Source organism: Chiloscyllium punctatum, chromosome 8, assembly GCF_047496795.1.
Source record: "Chiloscyllium punctatum isolate Juve2018m chromosome 8, sChiPun1.3, whole genome shotgun sequence".
Taxonomy (NCBI): Eukaryota; Metazoa; Chordata; class Chondrichthyes; order Orectolobiformes; family Hemiscylliidae; genus Chiloscyllium; species Chiloscyllium punctatum.
The window spans coordinates 9198636-9223858 of NC_092746.1; the positions used below are offsets into that span (position 1 = coordinate 9198636).

The following is a 25223-nucleotide window of genomic DNA, read 5'->3' on the forward strand; positions in this document are numbered from 1 at the left end:
ACTGTTAAAGTCCACATTGATGCCCTGGGGTTGAAGTGTTCCGAGGCGGAAGATGAGGTGTTCTTCCTCCAGGCGTCTGGTGGTGAGGTAGCGGCGGTGGAGGAGGCCCGGGACCTCCATGTCCTCAGCAGAGTGGGAAGGGGAGTTGAAATGTTGGGCCACAGGGCAGTGTGGTTGATTGGTGCGGGTGTCCCGGAGATGTTCCCTAAAATGCTCTGTTAGGAGGCGTCCAGTCTCCCCAATGTAGAGGAGACCGCATCGGGAGCAACGGATACAATAAATGATATTAGTGGACGTGCAGGTAAAACTTTGATGGATGTGGGGTTTTACAACAACTGCTGTTTGCGAGGAAGCCCAAGGATGGAGCTAACATCGGCTTCACAATGCAGACCACAAACTGATTTGGAGATGCCGGTGTTGGACTGGGGTGTACAAAGTTAAAATTCACACAACACCAGGTTGTAGTCCAACAGGTTTAATTGGAAGCACTAGCTTTCGGAACGCTGCTGCTTGAGCAGGTGTGTGTGGAGGACACCATTGTAAGATACAGAATTGATAGCAAAAGTTTACAGTGTGATGTAACTGAAATTATACATTGAAAATACAACAAACAATCAAGGCATTTTTCAATGTGTATACAATGTTACATCACACTGTAAACTTTTGCTATCAGTTCTGTATCTTACAATTGTGTGCTCCAAAAGCTAGTGGGCTTCCAATCAAACCTGTTGGACTCTAACCTGGTGTTGTGTGACTTTAAACACTGACCACAGAGTTGAGTAGTCCACACCCGGAAGAAGGATGAGGCTGCTCCAGGAGACGGGCGGAAGTGACCTCACAGACTGCCCGACAATGGAGGCGTGAGGCGGAGCGTGCCGCTTCCGGTTCTTGCGCAAGGCGAGTGTGTGAGTGTGTGGTGGGGGCGGGGCTCTCCAACCGTTGGCCCGGTCGCGCGATGGCGGAGAAGTTCGACAACCTGGAGGAGCAGCTGGAGAAGTTCATCGAGAACATCCGGCAGCTCGGCATCATCGTCAGTGACTTCCAGCCCAGCAGCCAGGCCGGACTCAACCAGAAGCTGTAAGCCGGGAGGCGGCCTGGACTTGGGCCGGGCCGTCCCGTTAGATGTGGGGGGTGGGGAATGGGGGCAGTGGGGTTGGGCTGAAGCAAAGCTGGGGGTGAGCCGTGGGGGTGGGGACAGAATGGGGCAGCGAGAGAGGGGGATGGTGGGCAGGGCTGGGGCTGGAGGGTGGGACTGGGACTGGAGGGTGGAACAGGGCAGAGGTACATCAAGGAGACCAAAATAAAGTAGAGGGGTGTTAAAAGTGCCCAGACAGTAAAGTGGTCTGATCTGAAGGTCTTTTGTAGTTGCACTGTGTTCCCTCTATTTTAAGTTGAAGATGGGTGTAATTGCAGCCTGCAAAAGCTTAATTTCATTGTTCACAACAATGCTGTTTCTTTAAGTTACATTCCAGCTGGATGTGGACCTCAAGTAACCTAATCAGGATGCATTTCCATGGCGTAGGCTTTTCCAATGCACATAATTTTATTAATTGGTTTGTGTGCTGATGGTTGCTTTGTGAAGCAAAGTGATGCCAACAGCAAGTTCAATCCCTGCACCGGCCGAGTTACAGTGAAGGGCACTCCTCAACCTTTCCTAGAACCTGAAGCAATGTAACCCTCCAGTTAAACCAGTTACAGTCATGACACACTAATGAGAGCAGTTCCATGGTCTGGTAACACAATGGTGACTTTACCTTTGCTTAAACAGGCAATTTGGCCCTGCTGGGTCTGTGCCAGGAGTGAGCAGGTAGGTGGAGATGGAGACCAGAGAGAGAGAGAGAGAACAGCAGTTAGGGAGACAAAAGGATAGGTGAATGTGTGCTCAGTAGAAAGAAAAACTGATAATGAGGACCATAAGTAGGTGAAAATGGGTTTACTGTACTGAAAGCAGTCCATGTCATGACAGGGCCTGGGGTTCCATTTGGTAAGTGGAACGGAAGAAAGTGTTTAGGTTCTGAAATTATCAAATTTGATATTCAGTTCTGAAGACTGCAGGACGCCCCAGTGAACTATGAAATGTTGTCCTTCCAGCTTGTGCTGCCTCGATGGAGTGCTGCAATAGGCCCAAAAAGGGAATTGAAACATGGTGGTGTGTTGAAGTGGCAGGCAACCGGAAGCTTCAGGCTATTTTTGCAGACAAAATGAAGGTGTTCTGCAAAGCAGTCACCCAGCCTGTGTTTTGTCTCCTCTGTGTAAAAGAATGAGTAGTGAATACAATAGATTAGATTCAGTGGAGTGCAGCTAAATTGTTGTTTCACCTGGAAGGTGTGTCTGGAGCCTTGCAAAATGAAGAGGGAGAATGCAAAAGGGCAGGTTTACACATTCTGCAATTGCATAGGAAGGTGCTGCAGGGATGTGGGGAGATGTTGGAAATGGCGAAGTAGTGGACCAGGGTGCCCTGGAGGGTACGGTCCCTATGGAATGCTGATGAGAAGGGTGGCAGTATATGTCTGGCAGCATTCCCCTGCAGTTGGCAGAAATGGAAGCTTATGATCCTTTGGCTGTCGATGTTAGTCGATTGGAAAGTGAGGACCTTATTGGTACTGTTGGAGGGAAGGGAATAGGTAAGAGCAGAAGTGTGCAAAATGAGTCAGCCATGGCCGAGGGTCCTGTCACCTTGTCTGTCTTTGCCTCAATGCAAGTTTAACCCACAACACTATGTCCTGCACTGAGTCAGCAGGATCCATTATGGCCAAACAGGGATTGAACCCTGTGCAATTTGCACCAATTTGATCAATTTGTGGTATCCAACTAACTGAACAACTATCCTCCTCCTAAGGAGTCTTGTGTGTTGTGACATTGTAAACTTTACGTGCATTTTGTAGGCTGGAGCTATAGGTAGTGATAAAACATAAGAAACTTAAACTTGTAAAAGCATTTGGCCCCTTGAGACTGCATCTTTGTTAACTACATTATGGCTGATCATGCTTGATGCCATTTTCCCACTCTATCCCCATATCCTTTAATATCTTTATATCTGGAAATATCTAACTTGAACAAGCCCAATGACTGCACCTCTACAGCCCTCGGATAGAGAATTCTAAATATTTACCGTACTTTTTGTGAAGGAGTTCCTCCCTATTTCAGTTCTGAGACTTTTCTGGGGTTAGACCTCCAAGCTGGGGGAACATCCTGCAACTATGTTGTTAGGCCCTGTAAAAACCTTGTATGATTCAATGAGACCACTTTTCATTTTGCCAAACATGACAAAATAAAGGCCAATCTCCTTGATTTAATCTGCCCATCGCAGTATGATTAAATGGGAGTTGAACACCAGGACCTGATAAAGTAAAAATAGCATGGGTATCAGTGAATTGTTGGTTATATTCTAATTCAGGTTTCAGAATATGGATCTTGTTTATATTTAATGTACTTACGGTGGCAATTTAGCAAATCCAGGTAAAATTGTTCACTAGTATAAATAAAGGTGAAGCCTTCTAAAATCTAAATCAAGGTACATAATTAAATCTTTTAACAGGATTCATCAGTAATCATAGGGTCATTGAGATATACAGCACGGAAACAGACTCTTCGGTCCAACTTGTCCGTGATGACCAGATATCCTAAATAAACCTAGTCCCATTTGCCAGCATTTGGCCCATATCCCTCTAAACCCTTCCTTATTTACGGTCACTGCCTTTGTCTTCCTTCTTTTTTAAAGTGCTGTTGTTTTGATCTCGCTCCCTTCTCTTCGTCTCTTTCCTCCTCCCCCCCCCCCCCCCCCCCCCCCCATTCTGAAACAATGCAACAGCTTATAAAGCTGTAACTACTGCTTCTAGAATTTGAGGAAGTCCGCTCCAACACTGAAAATACCTCAAAAAAAGGAATAGCTCTTAAACAGCCACAATTTATTCCCATCAACCATCTTGGATTCCTTTCTGGGTGTTTCACAACAAGGCTTTGTAAAATAGTCTGTTTTTAAACATTAAGTTAGAGTATATGTTTTACATATAACATTAATCAAGCAAAAAGTACGATTGCCCAAAGATTTTGCTGATAATATCTTGTACAAATCCTTGATTTAATTTGATAGTTTGTTAGTAAAATCATATTTCACTCTTCTTCTCCAGAAATTCTATGATTACGGGGTTGCAGGATGTCGATAAATGCCGACAACAGCTGCATGATATTAATGTACCTCTGGAAGTATTTGAGTAAGTATGAATTATAACTCATAATTTGTGACACAAAGTAAGTCTTGACAAATAATTTTTGCAGCCAAGCTTGCAAGTGTGGACTCAGCAGGATATTTGTATGAGATATCTGTAGTATGCAATGTATTACTGAATTGTGAAGATCAACTTTCATTTGGTGAGTTTTTAATATGTAAATAGGTTAATGCAAGTCACTTCAATTGTTTCACAAGTGAAAGTGGTTAAAGTACCTATAGCCTTTACTGTAATTATATTAAATCTTTGTTGTTTAAAGCTGCATTTACACAAGAACAGTTGATTGCAAAATGGGTGTACTTGAACTATTTTTGTAAATCCAGAATCAAACTTTTTTTTGTAGGGTAAAGTGATAATAAAATTCCCTGAAATTTTTTTAATGTACTTTTAGTTTCATCACAGCAGTCTAGGGCTTTGCAGCTTCAAAGTCTGGATTATGATTGTTGTCATCAGAAAACTCTTGATAAAAGAAATACTTCACTGTGAGACTGAATCGCTGTTGGTTTTTCTAACTTGACTGATGGAATCAGCTTTGAAGAGGAAGGCCTCTGAATAAAGTGGGAATGATTGGTCTCGACATCATGGCAGGATTTGGCTGGCAGCAACGAACCCCAGCAAAATTGAAATCAGTGGGAGTCAGGGCAACTCTCCATTGGATGGAGTCATAACTAGGAAAGAAAGATGGTTATGGTTATTGCAATGAATTATCTCAATCTCAGAACATTGTTGCAGGAGTTCTGAGGGTAGTATTCTAGGTTCAGTTACCTTCAACCATTTAATGACATTTCTGTATCGAGGTGAAAAATGAGGACGTTCTCTGCTTGTACAGCATCAAATACTACTCTTGAAGACCTCAGTTACTGAAACAAGCAATAAGACTTGGACGGCATGCCACCCAAGTCGCTGATATTCAGTGGTATTATCATTATTATTTCCTAACTATTAACATTTTTGGGTTGCTATTGACCAGAAATATAACAGGATGAGTCATATAAATACAGCCGCTATCTAAAGCTCTCTGAAGAAGTTTGTTTTTGTTCTTGTTCTAAATCTCTTGCATTTAATTTTGGAGCAGTGTGGAAATAGAATTGGTAAATCTTCCTCTTCTTTCTCCTCTTCAAAGTTTAGCATTCAGTCTAGTTAAAAGGTTAATAAGGTAGCTGACTCCAATGATATGCAATAAACAGTGCATACATGTGAGGAATATTAAAACTGACAATAAGACCTTTTAAAAATACTTCCCAGAAAATTAATCTGGGAAGGTACTACTGGGGAACAAGGAAATGGCAGAGGAATTAAACACATATATTGCTTCAGTTTTTACAGTGGAAGATATTATGAGTATCCCATTAATAGTAAAGAAAAACAGGGAAGAATTAAGTACCACTATCAGAGTAGTAGTATAAGGCTAATTAAGTTAAAGACAGATAAGCCCTTTGACCCTGATGTCTTGCTTCCTAGGATCCTAAAAGAGGTAACTACAGAGGTACTTGGATACATTAGTTCTAATTTTCCAAAAACCTTTGGATTCTGAAAAACATTGGAAAACATCCCTATTCAAAAAGGGAGGGAGGTAAAAAAGTGGGTAAGTATGGGGGTTAATTAGCCTGCCATCTGTTATTGGAAAAATATTGGAATCAATTGTCAAGACTTAATAGCAACACATTTGAAAATCATAATCCAACCCAGCAGAGTCAGCATGGCTGCATGAAAGGGAAACTGTCTAGCTAATTTATTCGAAGTCAGATGTCACAACAAGGTTATAATAAACCAGGTTTATTTGAAGTACTTTTGGAGTACTGAAAGCTTGTGATTTCAAATAAACCCGCTGGACTATGACCTGGTGTCATGTGACTTCTGACTTTGCCCACCCCAGTCCAACACTGGCATCTCTACATCATAATTTGTTCAAGTTTTTCGAGAAAGTCTCAACCAGAGTAGATAGAGGGGAGCCAGTGAATGTGCTGTATTTGGATGACCAAAGGTGTTTGACAAGATACCTCACAAGAGGTAACCTAAGATAAGTATCCGTTATGTTGGAGGTTGTATGTTGGCATAATGAATTGGCTCATGGGCAGGAAACAATGAGTGGGGATAAGGGGTTATTTTCAGGTTGGCAATGTGACCAGTGGATTCCGAAGACAATGATTAAACAGTTGCGGTCCCAACACTAAAATATATATGAATGATTTGCAGGAAATACTGTAGCCAGATTTGCAGACAACACTAAAATAGGTGGTAAGGCAGTTTGTGAGAAGGATGCAAGCAGTTTACAGAGATATTAATAGGTTATGAAAGTGGACAAAAAAATTGTAAATGGAGTATAATGTGGGAAAATGTGAACTTGTTCATTTTGGAAGGGAAATCAAAAGGACAGTATTATTTATGTGGCGAAAATAACTGCTGGAAGCTGCAATTCAGTGTTTGAAACACAGGAACTAGCGCACAGCTGCAGCAAGCAACCAGGAAGGAGAATAGAATGTTGGCCCTTATAGCTTAGGCTTTATGATTATGGGATATGATTAGGGAAGTCTTACTGCAACTGTACATGGTGCTGATGAGACCACATCTACTTCTGAGAGCAGTTTTGGTCCCCTTATTTAAGGTAAAAGATAATTTTGGTGGGGGGGTGGGAAGGGGAATTGTCTTGAGCAAAGGCTGGAATTATTTGGAAGTTTGCTCACTGAGGTTTAGAAAAATGAGCGGTGATCTCACTTAAATATATAAGATTTTTAAGGGGATTGGCAGATAGATGCTGAGAGGATGTTTCATGTTATGGGAGAGTCCAGGACCACCGGGCATAATCTCAAAATTAAGACTGAGATAAGGAATTTATTATCACGATTGAGTCTTTGGAACTCCTTGCCATAGAGAGTTGTGGGTGCAAAGTCCTTGTCTACATTTAAGTTTGAGAAAGATAGGTTCTTGATTAATACAGTGTAACAATTAAGGGTTAAGTGGATATGACAAATATTGAATCAGCCACAATGCTTTTAAAGGTGGAGTAGGCTCAAGGAGTTGAAAGGCTTACTCATGTTTTTTCTGAATTTTGTTTCATGATCAGTCACTATGAAGAGAGGAAATGCACCGTAAGCAAGGATGGAAATTGCCAGGGCACTTGCCATAACTTTCCAGTTCTTCTTAGGTACAGATCCAGTGCCAGAGCTCTGGAGAATTCCCAATATTATACCTTTTTGTTTAAAAACCCAGCAGCTACAGGCTAGTTAGTTGAGCCTCAGTAGGAGGCTGTCCTTTGGAACTGATAATTTGGGACACAATTAGCTCACTTTTGCAAATGTGGGTTCTTTAAGGAAAGCCAACATTGAGCCCATCCGTTTTTGTTCTTACATAGCGTTAAAGGCTTACAGGTTTTGAAACTGATTAACGAGCACGTTAATTTTTTGATGCAAGTCACTATAATTCAAGCATCAGGATATGAATGTATTTCTTGAATAAAATAGCATGATAATTTAAGTTTGTTCCAGTAACTGGGTTGAAGGAGTAATGTGGTTGCCATGGACTTCCAAAACACATTTAATAAAGTGCTCCAACAGTTTTATAAACAAAGCTAGGACTCCTAGAATATAAGGGACAGCAGCAACATGGATGTGACATTCACTGAAAAATAGCAGTGAACAGTTTTCTTTTGGACTGGAGGAACATTTATATTGCGGCTGCTCAGAGACTGATGTTGGAATCTAGCTCTTTTTAAAATTAATGACCTAAACTTTGGTGTAAATGGCACAATGTCAAAGTTCCAGATGAAATAAAGATTGGAAGTAATGTGAACTGTGCACATTGAGGAAACTTGTGTAGAATGCAAAGTGGTCTAGACAGGTTTGTGGCAATAAATGGACAAATGACAACTGGAATTTAATGTAGAGAGCTATGAAGTGACTTATTTTGGTCTGAATTCTAACTCTAAAGAGAATTCAGGAGCAAAGGGACCATTTGCACGAACCATTGGAGGTATCAGGATGATAAAGCATTCACAATTCTGCGAGGTATATAAAATCAAAGCAAGTATAAAAGATTGATTCAGCTTCATCCTTGTTTTTATTTCACCAATTCTTAATGTTGTGAAGACATTAGAATGCAGGAAAAACTTAATGATTCCATGGATGAAAATCTTCAGTTATGTGGATAGTTTTGAAAAGCTGGGCTTGCTCCTCTTGTAAAAGAGAAGGTTAAGAGGAAATTGATAGAGATATTCAGAATTATAAAGGATAGTGAGAGTAGATGGGGAGAAGATGTACCCTTGGGAAGAATTAAGAACCAGAGTGCCCATTTAAGGTAATTGAGAAAATCAACATTAGTATGATGAGTAACTTGAAGCAGTGAATGGTTAAGATCTGAATTGCACTACCTGAAAGTTTGGCAGAGATAGATTTAATTATGGCTTTCATGATGAATTGTATGAATTTGATTAAGTAAAGTTTGCAGCACTGTGGTGAAAAAGGTAGGGAATTGGAACTCAAATTGCTCTGGTAAAGAACTAATCCTGTTACGAGTTGAATCACTGCATTTGTACTGTAGCTATTCTGATTCTATGATGTGTTACCCTTTAATTATTGGAAGTAGTCTTTTTTTTTTAATCAACCTTGTCTCATCCCTTCATAATTCTGGGAAAAAACAACACATTTGCATTCTTTCACATGATTTTCCTTGTATTTCTATGTCTTCAATGTGTGCCATATATTTTCAAAACTCTTAGCTTTTATTTCGCAGACTCCAATAGTCTGTACCACTCTATAACTGAGGTGTTAAGGTTTTATAAAAGCTCATGATTGCCTGAGAATTTTTATATCTATATTTTTTGGGATAGTTCTATTAGTATTTTTACTGTTATCCCAGTTGATGGTAAAACTGGACAAGTCAGATCCCAAAGTGAAACATGGCTAGACCGACCATAAGTTTTATTTTTGCATTTGTTTACTTTGGTGATCTGTCACTGAACATTTTCTCAAGAGGATGCTGAGAGGTTTATAGAAAGAAAGTAAAGATTTGGGGCGGCATGTGGCTCAGTGGTTAGCACTGCCGCCTGACAGCACCAGGGACCCGAGTTTGATTCCAGCCTCTGGCAACTGTCTGTGGAGTTTGCACATTCTCCCCGAATATATATGGGTTTCCTCCGGGTGCTTCAGTTTCCTCCCACAATTCAAAGATGTGCAGGTCAGGTGAATTGGCCATGCTAAATTGCCCATAGTGTTAGGTGCATTAGTCAGGGGTAAATATAGGGTAGGTATATGGGTCTGGGTGGCTTATTTTTCTGAGGGTCGTTGTGGACTTGTTGGGCCGAAAGGCCTGTTTCCATATTGTAGGGAATCTAATTTAATTTATTATACAGGAAAAAAAATTACACTCTGAAAGAATTGTTTGAAATGGTTTTATTGCAAATATCATGCATAAGATTTCAACTCTTTTGCGCTCAGCAAGAACTGTGCAGGTATTCAACTTTTGGAGAAGGGTCATTCTGTCTCCACTTTAAAGCAGCTTGTTCAGTTGGCATACTTATAATTGGTCTACTTTGGAAATTTATTTTGCATTCACTCCATATTGCTTTCTCTAGTTAATGTCTTTTCTTGATATCCTTAAATAGTTGGCTAACACAGCTCACTTGTTATTTAACATTGGCTGTTTAAATGCATCCAGAAGGAATTTTCTTCCAAACAATTTGAGACATTTTCACCACCTCAGCTGCTTTGGAGACTGGTATAAAAGTACTTCTGCAGACATTTTCCTCTCTGAATGAAGCCTGTTATTGCCTGACCTTTTTTGGGTTGTTCTGATTTTATGTTGCTTCACTCTTGTTTTTTGCTCCTACCTTTTTGTTCCTAATGCACTGAACTAATAATCGTCTGTGTTTTAAAGAGCTTGTCTAAATGCATATAAACAAACCTAGTCTGTCATCATTCTTGCAACACATCTAAAATGAAAGTACAAAGAATTGAAATCTATTAAAAATGCTCTCTCCTTAACACACAATGTAGAAATACAAAACAAACTTAAATCCATAGATCATCCTTCCACTTAGATTAATAATCTATTATGAACCTACACCACATTGCAGATACATTTACCTTGGATGCTAACATTAATGTTTTAATAGGCTCACACAAGTGGCTCATTCAACAAATTGTCCTGCTCCATCATTCCATGTGATCAGTGTTGATCCTCTCTTCCACTGTCATAGTCTCACTTTCTCCCATATTTCTTGATATTTTTTAAACATATTTTATTGAAAAATAGATTTTTTGCTATTACAAAAAATATAAAACATTATAGATCAATGTTTAGGTAGTCCAATAAGGGCTGCCATGTCTTATAAACATTCTCAGTTTTATGGTGTACCATACATGTAAGTAAATTCAAAGGGATATGCTCCAAAACTACCTTACACCAACCCGACAGACCCGGAGGATTTTCAGACACCCAATCAAACAAAATATTCTTTCTTGTGCAAAAAAGTAAGTATGTTGAAAAGTTTTTTTTTCTTATGCACACCTACAGGACAGGCCAGGAGGAGGAGAAACCAAGTCCATCTCCACCCTTTTCCCTGAGATCCTCACTATTGCACCTACCATAGAGCTCCAGTATGTCCGGAGCCTGCAGCAGAACCAGAGGCAATGAGTAAGAGTGCCCGTAATTGCTTTGCATTTGGGGCACGCTGAAGTGGACCCTGTGGAGAATCTTCAACTGTAAAGCATGGCTCCTATTGCAAATCAAAATCTTTCTCGTGTTTTCCTAAATATCTTCCCATGTCTCTGAAGTGGTCTCAATACCCAACTCTCTCTCCCGCACTCTGCAAAGCCATTTGGTCTCAACAGGTGATAGAGTGCTGACAGAAAGTGTTTTCTTAGCACTGAGCACCCTCTTCTCTGTCAGATCTGTAGAGATTGGTTAAAAGTATAGCCCTTTTTTGAATGAAATCCCTGGCCTTTGGCGAACCTGCTCACCCCTAAGGCATGCTTGGATGGCGAAAACGCAGGTAAGTGTCTTAGAACTTCCTAGGACTCTGATTTTTTCAGAATTCTAGAATACTGCGATGACCTGGGTAGCATGGTTTTGGACTTTGCCCCGCCTGCAAACCGAGCTCTGCAAAGCGATCTTCCTACCAGATCACTACCAGATATTCAAGTTTGTGCTCGTGAGGAATTACCAGAGTAAAGATGTGACTTGCTCCTGATAGGAATGATCAGGATGGAAGGGATTGAAGATTTTCATAAGTAGACAAGGGCAGAAGTGGGATTAATTGATTAGATCAGCAGCTGCCAAAGTATTGCAGTGAATGGAGGGCCTGAGTTTAAACAATAAGGTATCATGACTGTTGAGTGCTAATAGTATTTGGAAAGCTTTATCTTTTCTGGACTTTAAGGTGGGGTGGGGAGGGGCGTGGGGGCGTTTGAGTGAATGCAAGAGAATAATCAATGTGGTCTTATAATTGGAGACTTGTTTGAACTTCTGTTTCTTCTGAGTTCTTAGTGCTCAGAATGGCTACTCTTGTGCAATATTGCTGTGTAATACTTCGAAAAAAATACACACACAGCATCTCATGCGTTTCATGTTCTTAATTTTAAACAGGTATATTGATCAAGGCCGAAATCCCCAACTTTACACCAAAGAATGCCTGGAGCGAGCCTTGGCCAAGAATGAACAAGTCAAAGGAAAAATTGACACATTAAAGGTAGACAATCTGAAGAATTACTTAGTCAGTACTGATTCAAATGAATCATTTTACGAGACTACCAAAGAGTATGCTTATTCAAGTCCCAGCTTTGGCCAAATTGCAGCCTCACTTCCACAATATCAATGAGATTGCACTGGTTTGTTTTTACTTGTTCGTCTTCCTTGCTTTGCATGTTGCGTGCATTGAGAAAGTCTTTGAATTATCCTTTTTAATATTTTTCCATTTTGTGAGCCTAATTAAGGACAAAAGGGTAACTAGGGAGTGAATAGGGCCCCTCAAGGATCAGCAAGGCGGCCTTTGTGTGGAGCTGCAAGAGATGGGGAGATGTTAGATGAGTATTTTGCATCAGTATTTACTGTGGAAAAGGGCATGGAAGATATAGAATGTAGGGAAATAAATGGTGACATCTTGAAAAATGTCCATATTACAGAGGAGGAAGTGCTGGATGTCTTGAAAAGCATAAAGGTGGATAAATCCTTCGGACCTGATCAGATGTACCCTAGAACGCTGTGGGAAGCTAGGGAAGGATTGCTGGGCCTCATGCTGAGATATTTGGATCATCAATAGTCACAGGTGAGGTGCTGGAAGACTGGAGGTTGGCTAACGTGGTGCCACAGTTTAAGAAGGGTGGTAAGGACAAGCCAGGGAACTATAGACCAGTGAACTGATGTTGGTGGTGGACAAGTTGTTGGAGGGAATCCTGAGGGATAGGATGTACATGTATTTGGAAAGGCAAGAATAAAGCTACAAGAGTTCATGGTTTAAAATAAAAGTTATTTTTCCTATACAAGGGTCAAACAAGGGAAATGCTAAATACTATCTTAGGTAAGGAGTGATACCTAAACCCAGAATCACTATAAGCTAAACACGAATTAACAGAAATTATAATTAATTATAAATGACTAACTTCTTGGTCGATGCAACCAACATGTTATGATTGGCTCAGCAGTCCATTTGGCATTTATGACATAAACGTCTGGCAGAAAATCCTTCAAAACTCTCTTTCTCAAAGAATTTTAGCCTTCTAGTGGCTAACTTGCTGTTCAACTGTCAGCATTTTCCAAGTTCTTCACCAAAATGGCGTACATCTGCAAGCTCTTCTCAGCTTTGAATGTACACCACACAGATCACAATGTTATCATTAAGTAATAGACACAACTGCAGTAACTAACTTATGTTAATAGAAAGCTTTGTGGTTGAGCTACTGTCGTCTTCAACCTGTCTGTACTGCATCATTAGACTTGTCTACAACTAACAGCTCTAGTTTTTCCTTTTTATATAGTTTCAACTGCTCTTTTTGTTTTGTTTTCCAATATTGGTTTCAGCCTTCATTTCTGTAACAAATGAAAGGTGATTTTTCAGTCTGTGTCTTTGTCAAAAACAATAATCCCTTTTCTCAGATTTAATCACGTTAACATTTCTTCGTTTAATAGGCAAATGAGTTATTTTAGTTTTTTGTTTTGAATAAAATAATTTGGGTCGAATGTTCACAAGGGAATATTTGTACTCAAGGAAGTGAAAGTAACACATGGTCACAGCCCATTTTCTTTCAGGTAACACTTGGCCAATTTCTGGTAAAATTCACCCCATACTCTTTAGGGCCTCTTGTATCACTCCGAAGTTTCTAAACAAGACAGCCATCGGAACGTAGTGAGATAATAGAAGTCTAATTGTGTCAGGTGGGCCAATGTAAAGAAGAATGATATAAGTGATCAACATTCTGAAAAACATGTTAGAAAATAAAGTCCTGCAGGAACCGAAAAGTATGTATGTTTTACTGTGAATTTGAAATCTAGTTGCAAGCGATTAAAAACGCCTAATTGTGGGAAACTATATAGTAGACCCCTAATAGTCAGCGGGAAATTGAGTAACAAACATGTAGGGAGTTTTCCGTTATCTGTAAGAATAAGAGGGTGGGTATGGTAGGGGATTTTAACTTTCCAAACATAGACCGAGATTGCCATAGTGTTAAGGATTTAGATGGAGAGGAATTTAAGTGTGTACAAGAACATTTTCTGATTCAGTATGTGAATGTACCTACTAGAGAAGGTGCAAAAGTTGACCGACTCTTGGGAAATAAGGCCGGGGACGTGACTGAGGTGTCAGTGGGGGAGCACTTTGAGGCATGTGACCATAATTCTACTAGATTTAAAATAATGATGGAAAAGGATAGACCGGATCTAAAAGTTGAAGTTCTAAATTGGAGGAAGGCCAATCTTGATGGTATTAGGCAAAACTTTTAAAAGCTGATTGGGGTCAGATGTTCGCAGGTAAAGGGATGGCTGGAAAATGGGAAGCTTTCAAAAACGAGAGAACAAGAGTCCAGAGACAGTATATTCTTAGGGTGAAAGAAAAGGTTGGTAGGTATAGGAAAAACTGGATGACTAGAGAAATTGAGGTTTTGGTTTAAAAAAAATAAGCCTTTGTCAGGTATAGACAGGAGAGATCGAGTGAATCCTTAGCGTATAAAGGCAGTAGGAGTATACTTAAGAGGGCAAAAATTGGACATGAGAAAGCTTTGGCAAATAGGGGAAAGGAAACTTCCACAGGGTTTTTATAAATGCATTAAGGACAAGACGGTAACTAGGGAGAGAATAGGACCCCTCTAAGCTCAGCAAGGCAGCCTATGTGTGCAGCCGTTGAAGACTGGGGAGGTACTAAACGAGTATTTTGCATCAGTGTTTACTGTGAAGGGCATGGAAGATATAGAATGTAGGAAAATAGATGGTGACGTCTTGAAAAATGTCCATATTAGAGAGGATGATGTTGTGCTGGATGTCTTGAAACACAAAAGTGGATAAATCTCCAGCACCTGATCATATATACCCTAGAACTCTGTGGGAAGCTAGGGAAGTGATTGCTGGGACCTTGCTGCGATATTTGTGTCATTGATTGTCACAAGTAAGGTGCTGGAAGACTGGAGGTTGGCTAATGTGGTGTCACTGTTTAAGAAGGGTGGTAAGGAAAAGCCTGGGAACTATAGACCAGTGAGCCTGACATCAGTGGTGGGCAAGTTGTTGGAGGAAATCCTGAAGGACAGGATTTACGTGTATTTGGAAAGGCAAGAACTGATTAGGGATAGTCAGCATGGCTTTGTGCATGGGAAATCATGTCTCATGAACTTGATTGAGTTTTTTGAAGAAGTAACAAAGAGGATTGATGAGGGCAGCGCGATGGGCGTGATCTATATGGACTTCAGTAAGGCGTTCGACAAGGTTCCCCATGGGAGACTGGTTAGCAAGGTTAGATCTTATGGAATACAGGGAGAACTAGCCATTTGGATACAAAACTGGCTTGATAGTAGAAGACAGAGGGTGCTGGTGGAGGGTTGATTTTCAGACTGGAGGCCTGTGACCAGTGGAGTGTGAGAAGGATTGGTGCTGAGTCCAGTACTTTTCCAAATTTATATAAATAATTTGGATGTGAGCATAAGAGGTATAGTTAGTAAGTTTGCAAATGATACTAAAATTGGAGGTCTAGTGGACAGCAAAGATGATTACCTCAGAGTACAATGGGATCTTGATGAGATGGGCCAATGGTCTGAGGAGTGGCAGATGGAGTTTAATTTTAGATGTGAGGTGCTGCATTTTGGAAAAGCAAGTCAGAGCAGGACTTGTAAACTTAATGGTAAGGTCCTGGGGAGCGTTGCTGAACAAAGAACTTGGAGTGCAAGCTAATAGCTCCTTGAAAGTAGAGTCGCAGGTAGATAGGATAGTGAAGGCAGCGTTTGCTATGCTTTCTTTTACTGGTCAGAGCATTGGGTAGGGGAGTTGGGAGGCCATGTTGTGGCTATACAGAACATTGGTTGTGCCACTTTTGGAATATTGCGTGCAATTATTCTGATCTCCTGACGGAAGAATGTTGTGAAATTTGAAAGGATTCAGAAAAGTTTTACAAGGCTGTTGCCAGGTTTGGAGGATTTGCGCTAAAGGGAGAGGTTGCGTAGACTGGGGTTGTTTTCCCTGGCACGTTGGAGGCTGAGGGGTGACTTTCATTGAGGTTTATAAAATCATGAGGGGCATGGATAGGATAAAAAGACAGAGTTTTTTCCCTGCTGTGGGGGAGCCCAGAACTAGAGGGCAATAATTTAGGGTGAGAGGGGAAAGACCTAAAAGGGACCAAAGGGATAACTTTTTCATGCAGAAGGTGGTCCGTGTATGGAATGAGCTGCCAGAGGAAGTGAAGGAGGCTGGTACAATTGCAACATTTAAAAGGCATCTGCATGGGTATATGAATAGGAAGGATTTTGAGGGCTATGGGCCAGGTCTTGGCAAATGGAACTAGATTTTAGGTTACCATATCTAGTTGGCATGGACAAGTTGGACAAGTTGTTTCCGTGCTGTACATCTGTATGACTCTATAAATGTAGTAAGTGGACAAGCATGGATGAAGTGAGAAACAAAGGAAAGATGTTGAGGATTTGAAATTACAAGAGGACAAGAATTTTTTACAGTAAGTTTTGTTCTTCAATTTCCATTATTTAATATTACTGAAGAAGGTAATATTTATCAAAACATTCTTGCATGTATCAAGAAAATTGACAAACATACCAAGCCGAAGGGAAAATCAACATTTATACTACATGAGGAGAGTGCTGATTCATTATCACCTGAGTTCTGGTCGATTGTTCTCATGACAAGTGTACCTAATAATGATTGACTGTTAACTGTCAGGCTGTGTTTAAATTTGAAACCAGACAGGTTGACCCTAATTAGCCAGGCATTGGACAGAAAGGTGATACTACTTTTATTGGGTTGAAACAGGCACAATATGTGAATGTATTCTTTCTTTTTGCAAAGAGCAGGGCCCTGTGTATTATGTGCAGCTTCCATTCCACGCAAGTCCCTCACAATGTGAGCCTAACTGACGATCTAAATGGGATGTCAGTGTGATTCTATGTACAATCAGGATTATCCAGCAAATATTTGGTTTGAGATAAACATCAAATGTGAATATGATTTGCTGCAGTCTTAATGGCAATGCCTCTACCAGTGAGAGACCATTTTCAAGAACTGTTATCTCATGCGGTATGAATTTTGGTATTCCCCTTGAATTAGTGTTGTGAATTATCCTGATGAACGCAAAATGAAAAGCTTTGACAAATTGATTTCTTTTCAACAATATTCAAGAAATGGAAGAGGTAACAATAAGTTGCACTTGAAAGAAAACAATGAAGATCAAGATTTGGAGATGCCCGTGTTGGACTGGGGTGTACAAAGTTAAAAATCACATCACACCACCTAATGAAGGAGCAGCGCTCCAAAAGCCAGTGCTTCCAATTAAACCTGTTGGACTATAACCTGGTGTTGAATGAAGATCAAAGAATTCTAAACTGTTGAGCAAGGACAAAAACCCTAGGATTAATTTTCTTGTATGTCTCAACAATGATCTTAGGAATTTTTGATGTAGCTGAGCTGTAAAAGATTTGGAGAGAGTAACGATACAGGAAGAAAGGGAAACCTTTTCTGTAGTTAACCTGCTAAGGTTGAATGTTGTGCTTTCACTATAGCAGTTTTTCTGACAGAATTGACCTCAAGCATACATGTCCATTGTTGAATGCATCTCGCTAATTAGTATTCTTCACATTTCTGCACACCTGCTTTTAATTTGGTCTCTTCTGAGCTACATTTCTAGCACTTTGGCCTTTCAGAAGATATTTCACTCCATACTACTCAAATCACTTCTCTTTTCATCAATTGTGCTTCTTTCACTGGTCTTCTCTTCAATTCAGTTGCACATTTCAAACAGAAGATGGAGTTAAAATCAGTTCAATGTTGCTACCACGTGGGAATGTTCAATCTGGCAACATGGCATCACAACTGTTTTATAATTCTTGACTTCCAAAATTTGTCAGGTTGTCACTTTATTTTTTTTCCTTTCTAATACTTGCTGAAACTTAATGCAATTTGAACTTTTCTCTGTTCAGATAAAATATTATGGATGTGAAACGTGACCTCTATTTCTCTGTCCTTGTTACTAGCTGACCTTTGGTGTAATTGGTGTGTGATTTGATATTTCTTGATGAAAGGATGACTATAATTTAGGCAGCAATGAAAACATACATTGGTTCATGGAGCTATCAGTGATTCATTTGTCTAGGTGTATGCTTCTCACTTTTGGCGAACTAGTTAATTAATATGTAAGAGGTCCCAAATTCACATCCCAGAGAAGCTGTCATATGCTGCCAGGTTGTTGGTAAGATGTCCGGTAAGACCGTGTTGCTAACACTGTGGAGGCAAAGAGTTATCTACATATATGTAAATCACACCACATCACTTGTGTGAGAGCTCTCTCCATCTGTTCACTGGACATGTTGTTGATTGCTGTCTGACACTGCATCCTCCAGTTCCACCCCATTCCCTTCCCCCACATTACTCACATCTCTCCTCCATTTGATGGTAGGGTTGTCAAAAAAACACAACCTTTTAATTGATCTTGTACTTAAGCAGGTGGGATTTACTAAAATAAGGAGTAGATTTCCTAACCTTAGGAGTCAATGCAACCAACTTCTCATTGCAGCACACATGCAGGGAACAAAAATGTACTCAAAAGCCTATTTGCTTGTGTGATTATACTCTGAAAATATGAATGAATACAACTCCATGCTTGTAGGTTCAGGGAACTGGCTGAATGTATGTAATACTGACAGAACTAGGAGTCCTACAGTTTAATTTGCATTCACTTTGTTCTGAGGCTTTCAATGAACCAAAAATGAGTCTTTGTGTGGCTGAGCAATCTAAATCAGGACAGTTGGGTTAGACTAAAATCAATTGCTGGGCAGCAAATGTTTGACAATGGTTTCACTTGTCAGAGTTAAAAATCTCACAACACCAGGTTATAGTGGAAGTACAAGCTTTCGGAGCTTTGTTTTGCTACTAATGAAGGAGCAGTGCTCCGAAAGCTAGTGCTTCCAAATAAATCAGTTGGACTATAACCTGGTGGTTGTGACTTTTAACTTTGCCCACCCCAGTCTAACACCAACACCTTCACATCATTGTCCGATAGTGTTAGAGAGAGAACGTTGCACAGCAAATGTTAAGAGTGGCAGTTTATTTTCTGACAACCTGGTCTAGTAAATGAACCAGACTACCAATGAACTCATCCACAGAGTCAAGGTGTGAAAGAAAATGATTGACCACCTGCCATCAGGCTGACCGCAAGGCTATTGGCTATCTCCAGTGAAGCTCTGTGCTCCCTTGTGGGATAACATCTCCTCTTTTCAATGCAACACTTCACAAACTTCCAGAGTCAACACGGAGTTCAATAATATCACTTTGGATGCTGCCCTAATTTTAACTTCTTCACTTTGCAGGTATGAATCTTAGCCTTGTACAAGTGAATGTTGTTTGGATATCAGTTGTTCATCAGTCTGCTGTTCACACTTCTTCCAGACACAGCTTTTGGATTTTGTTGTGTTGCTTCATTTCAAATAATTTAGAGACATTGTATCCCATTCATGGTCTTTCATCTCCTCTCTTTTGCTTTGTTTGACTTTCTTTTTCCTTTCCTCTTTCTCTCTGTCATAGTCTTCCCTCCTTCTTTGCCTCCTAGTCTCTGTCACAGGTAGTATCGAAGACTTATTCCTGATCCAAGCAGTTTGTTCTTCAGGGATAACAAGAGATAAAGAATTGGTGAAATAAGCAAACAACTGTCTGGATTCAAATCATGCTTTCTGGTTATTATTCAGGAATTCAACCTTCCAGACCCATCTTTCTCATAGATTAAGATCCTTGAATCTTTTTAAAGCAGTGGTCGGTAGATTATGAAGCTGAGGGGTTATTGGGCAGGTGGGAGTGTGCATTTGGTGTTGCAAATCAGGTCAATAAGTAATTATTCTAGTGAAACAAAGCACTTCTAAACTGTCTGTGATATTTCTGGGAAAATAATCATTTGATGGTGGTGCGTTGTATTATCAAAAGCCATTTTAATCTTTCAGTTAATTCTGAATATTTCAGCTCCTTTAGCAGGATGTAGGGGTGAATGGCCTCATCCACTCCTAATTTCAAAGTTTGTGTAGAAAGTATTTGTTAAAGATGTTGCAGAATCAATTGCATTGTAAGTTAAGGGAATGTCCGTGTGCCCTCAGATATGTGTTAAATAGATCTCCATAAAAGTGGAGTGTATGGAAAGCGTTTGCATAGGGATTAGGTAGTCAGAAAAATAGAGACTCTGACTGTTGGTTTGTTTGTTTTATGAAGTATGCATCCAAAGGTTAAGGTGAATCTAAGCAAAGGAGATGAAATATGAATGATGGTACTGATATCATTGTTCTGTCATGGTGATTTTTCTTGGAGAGAAATGAGACATAAATTATTGCCAAAGCTTGAAGTTGAGTGTGAAAAGGATAAGATTAAATGGTTTTCAATCATAGAATGTGCAATCATTAAATAGTTATTTTCGCAAAAGTTAGAATCTAATTATTATTTTTATGCACTAAGGAATTATGTAGGCTGGAGAAATTACATGACCTGTATAATTTAAAGGACACAACTGTAGTTGGGGAGTTGGTTAGGATGTTTGAAAGGTGAAGAGAAGGAACAGATTTGTGTAGGATGACCTATCAGGTGACAGGACTGCATCATTGCTGGATTAATGAGTGGCACTTAATTTGATGAAGCTTTCGCTGACTATCCAGCTGACTGGCGGGACCACTGCAGCCAATGATAAATACTTCCTGCTGTTTTCAGTTTGCACCAAATCTTAGCTACTGACTCCACTCCTTTTCCAGACAATAGTCTCAGGCTGAACCAAACTAGTTGACTTCAAGATAAGCATGAGTTGATATCAGTACTGCATCACCAAGGATGTTTATTCTCTTGTTAGATTAGATTAGATTAGATTAGACATTTTGTGTCGAGTCCATCATATCATCTGTTCATCTGTAATCCTTATCCATGCCTTTGTTATCTATTAACATGGCTAATTCATCGCACCTATGTCTGGTCTTCAATCTTTCACACTCCATAAATTTCAGAATTCTACTCCACGTTACCTTACATTGCATTCCTGTTCTCAGAGATAATTTGACTCCTGGTCAATTAACAGCACAATTGAAAAAAATGTTCATATTTGTTGGAACATATCATCAAGTCACCTCTTTTGTAACCTCCTCCAGGCATACATCTCTCATTCTTCCACTACTCCAGTTGTGGCATCTTGTTCACACCAGATTTTAATCATTTCAGTGATCAGCCATTCCTTCTGCCTTTGCCTTAAACTATGAAATTGCCTCCCTAAACCTCACCCCTCTCTATTTCTTTCTTTCCTTATTTCAAGATGCTCCTTAAAACCAACCTTTTAACCAAGCTTTCAATTATCTGTCCTCGTCTAATTTTGTTCATGTGCTTGTGAATGTTTTCATGTTTTGCTATGTTAAAGATTTTTATAAGGAACCTGTTGCCTCCTCATTTTGCATCAACATCTAAACTCCAATCTAAGACTCTTCTCTAGATACATGCTACTTTGTATCTCTCTTATAGAGAAAGACACAATGGAAACAAATTGAGACATGGTATCTCGCATTGGCACTAAATGTCTGCAACAGAGCATAGCTAAGGGAGTCCACATTTTTCTTATTTATGGGATCAGTGTTTACTGCAAAGAGCTGTTCTGTTATGTTTCCTTATCTGTATTGATATTTGTATTAGATGTTTGTAACTTTTCAAAGCTGTGAGGTTTAAAAATGTTGAGCTTTTAACTTTTGTACTGATTTCAGTATCATTTGAGTGTTTTTTGGAAACATTTTGTTTTGCTTAGACAATACTGCCATAAACGTTGTACTTCCATATTGTCCCTTCAGTGTCATGTTGCAAGTATTCACTGAAGCTGTTTAATGCATAGGGTCACATTCCATGTTTTTATTGTTAACCCTGCATAGTAAACCTGTGTGCCTCAAATACAAATAGTGCATTACATATCCAAAAAATTGAGGCTGTATGATGTGATGACTATGTTCTTGTAGATCTATCTTGATAAAATAATGACCCGAATCTTCTATTGGAAACATAAAAACCTAGAAGATAGGAAGCCAGTTGGTCCTTTGAGCCTGCTCTGCCATTCATCGCGATCATGGCTGATCGTCCAACTCAATAGCTTAATCCTGCTTTCTTACTGTTACCGTTGCTCCCATTCATCCCAAGTGCTTTATTTAACTGCCTATTGAATACATTCAATGTTCTGGCATCCTGTAGTAATGAATTTCACAGGTTCGCCACTCTGTGTGTGAAGAAATGTCTCCTCATCTCTGTTTTAAATGGTCTACCCCGATTCCTCAGACTGTGACTCCTGGTTCTGGACGCACTCACCATTGGGGACATGCTCCCTACAGAATTTATAAGTCTGTTAGAATTTTATAAGTCATTATGTGATGTCCCCTCATTTGTCTGTACCTCAGTGAAAACAATCCTAGCCTAGCCAATCTCTCCTCATGTCAGTCCTGCGATCCCTTAATGTAGGGACCAGCGAATTGTTGAACTTGGCTGATGTGTATTGCGACCCTGAAGAAGTCTCAACATGCACAAATGTCTGATACTTACCTGGGAAGTTTCGGTTTCTAATTGTTAGTTTTACTGTTCTTGAATGATGTGCAGTTCTATAAAACATAAGGATCAGGTAACCAGAAAAATAGAGACTCTGACTGTTTGCCCAACTTGGCGCGCAAGTTCAGATGTTCAGTTGTTTGTGAGATTCATTTGCCCTGATTATCTCAATTATCAGCATGGTGGCTCAGTGTTTAGCACTGCTGCCTCAGCGCCAGGGACCCGGATTCAATTCCAGCCTCGGGCGACTGTCTGTGTGAAGTTTACACATTTTCCCCATGTCTGTGTGGGTTTCCTCCGGGTGCTCCAGTTTTCTCCCACAATCCAAAGATGTGCAGGTCAGGTGGATTGGCCATGCTAAATTGCCCATAGTGTTAGGTGCATTCGTCGGAGGGAATTGGGTCTGGGTGGGTTACTCTTAGGAGGGTTGGTGTGGACTTGTTGTGCCAAAGGGCCTGTTTCCATATTGTAGGAATCTAATTTTCTTAGCAGGTGTGTGTAAAGCTTGCTGGAAAGTGTAGCGTGAAGTAACTCTGTTGTGAAAGCATTCTTGAAAACTATGTTGACACCACTCCCATTCCAACAATGTTTATGGACCCCCTTGCTTCCCACAACTCTTTCTCTTCCTCTTGTCATCCATCCTCTGCGATGAGTGTGTCCAATCCTCCTTACCAAGGCTCACCCCTCCACTGTTATCACCTGCTCCCAGCTAATATTTGTCACTCCTCCTCATTTGTCTTATGGGGTCCCTGTTCACAGTTGGGGGAGTGATAATTTTTTTTGGGCAAGTTTCTGAGCTGACATAGCAGTTTAAAACAGTAAATGGTAATGAACCGAAGACATCTTAAATGGCGAGCCTTCAGTTCACGATGACAAAAGGCCTAGGCATGGCTTCATTGTAGTTATTCTTATTACTAGCCTCCCAATTTTGTCACTGCTGGATTTGAACTCAACTTTCAGGTATCCAGTGCCAGCTATGATTTGAGGAAGAAGGCCCAGGGGCCAATGCATCTAGATGCACCAAGCACACCAGAAGCAAAACTGTAAGGTAAAACTGCGAGCTTCCCAGGTTCTGAATACTGTAGTGACTGTTGATGAACTGCAATAGGCAGAATTTCCTTTCGGCCATCTTAATTATGCATTTGCCTGTTAAGATGTGAACTGAACTGGGAGTATTTCTTGTCTAGTCCATTTTTTGTCTGTTTTGTGTGCAGTTAATTTACTCTAAACTTGAGAGAAACTATCCTTCTGCACCCAGGTTGAAAGTAAGGAAGTTTGTCCTTCTGTCTTCTATTTCTTATAATAAATTTGCTGCTTATCTTCAGCTGACATTGTTGTGAGCATGGTTTTGAACTAGGAGCAAACTTGTTTCGGTTGTGTTTTTTTCCTATTTCACACTGGTAATTACATCCAAGTTCATTGCTTTACAACACAATGAGAATCTCAAAATTGTGTGAAGAATTGCAACATTTTGCATACTATTCTGAGCCATCTTAATATTTCGATAATCATTTTTCTTTGTTTTGCTTTTTATATATAAAAGTCTTCAAACGTTGCAGCAATCTTTCTTTTGAACATTCAAAAATGAATGAGGATACTCAAACTCTAAATAATAGAACCCGAAAATAACTAGTATCCATCAAGATTGCATGGAGAGGTAGATGGTGTTGGTGTAATGGATGGATAAAACACAGAGAACTATGAACTAAAATGAAATAAAACTAATATTTTAAGCTTGTCATGTAAAAACATCTTGCAATTAATGAATCTTCTTCATTGTTCTAGAAATTCAAGGGACTTCTGATTCATGAACTGAGCAAAGTTTTTCCTGAAGAAATGTCCAAATACCGAGCTATCCGATGTGAAGATCACCTGTCCACGTAGCTGGATACAATAAGTTCTATTTGATGGAATGAAACTGCTTCCTTTTTTCAGGAACTAACTGAATGTGGCTAACTTTTTGCACCCAGAGTTGTTCTTCCTCGATGCTGAAAAGTAATACAAAATTTGTTTCCGACTGGAAAATTGACTAGAAACTTATTTGAGAAATGTGCAACGGCCTTCTTACTTCCTAGATGTATTAGTGTTTGGACTAAATGGGATTTATTTAGTACATGACATAATGTGAAGGCACCACTGTTTGGATGGGAAGATAAACTCAATAAAATAGATTGAAATACTTTTCTACCAGTATATGTGATAAAATCACTTTGTAGAGTGCTAGTCAATGCAGTAATTTTTGTAACAAAATAAGTTCTTTGCTACCAGAGTGCTTAAACAGATTTTTGGCTTATCATATTTATTACTAACTGTACAATTTTTGAATGGATTTAAAAGTGGCAAATGAGACCATTAGAAAACCGATACAAAAGAGACTGTTTAGCTCAGCGTATATTATCCAGAGTCCATGGGTGTCCTTCCACACTGCAGTAACAAGTACTAAAGTTTTTCCATGACTCTGCTGATAGTGCTGAATCAGGTAGTGATGTTAATTCTTTCTGAAATCTCAATCTCACTGTTTAACAGTTAATATCACAGCTTTAATACAGTGCTAGTCATTCCCAATCAATCATTGTCCTGAAATGTTCATTGTTTCTTTGTCCACAAATGCTGTCAGACCTGAGTGTTTCTGGAATTTTCTGATTTTGTTCTAACTCTGCTTTGTGGGTTGGTGGGGGGAGGAAAGGGTATTTTTCTGATCCCTGAGGTTTGTGAATTTTTATGTCTTTAAGGCATATGTCCATGGAAATAAAATTAGATTTTTCCAGA

General features: G+C 39.8%; 1 protein-coding gene across 1 annotated transcript; it reads left to right on the forward strand.

The window, feature by feature from the left end:
• The first annotated feature begins 854 nt into the window (after positions 1–854).
• med10 (mediator complex subunit 10) lies at positions 855–25223 on the forward strand. The gene is made up of 4 exons (XM_072575152.1): positions 855–1077; positions 4131–4214; positions 11811–11913; positions 24240–25223. The coding sequence occupies exons 1-4, from the start codon at positions 956–958 to the stop codon at positions 24336–24338; spliced, it is 408 nt and encodes a 135-aa protein (XP_072431253.1). The 5' UTR covers positions 855–955; the 3' UTR covers positions 24339–25223.

What these genes read in the sequence shown, in the direction of transcription:
- med10 (XM_072575152.1), top strand. Translation starts at nt 956, where the DNA reads ATGGCGGAGAAGTTCGACAACCTGGAGGAGCAGCTGGAGAAGTTCATC. An exon ending in GTACCTCTGGAAGTATTTGA is followed by an intron (nt 4,215 to 11,810) that starts GTAAGTATGAAT and finishes AATTTTAAACAG; the next exon opens with GTATATTGATCAAGGCCGAA. An exon ending in GAAAAATTGACACATTAAAG is followed by an intron (nt 11,914 to 24,239) that starts GTAGACAATCTG and finishes TCATTGTTCTAG; the next exon opens with AAATTCAAGGGACTTCTGAT.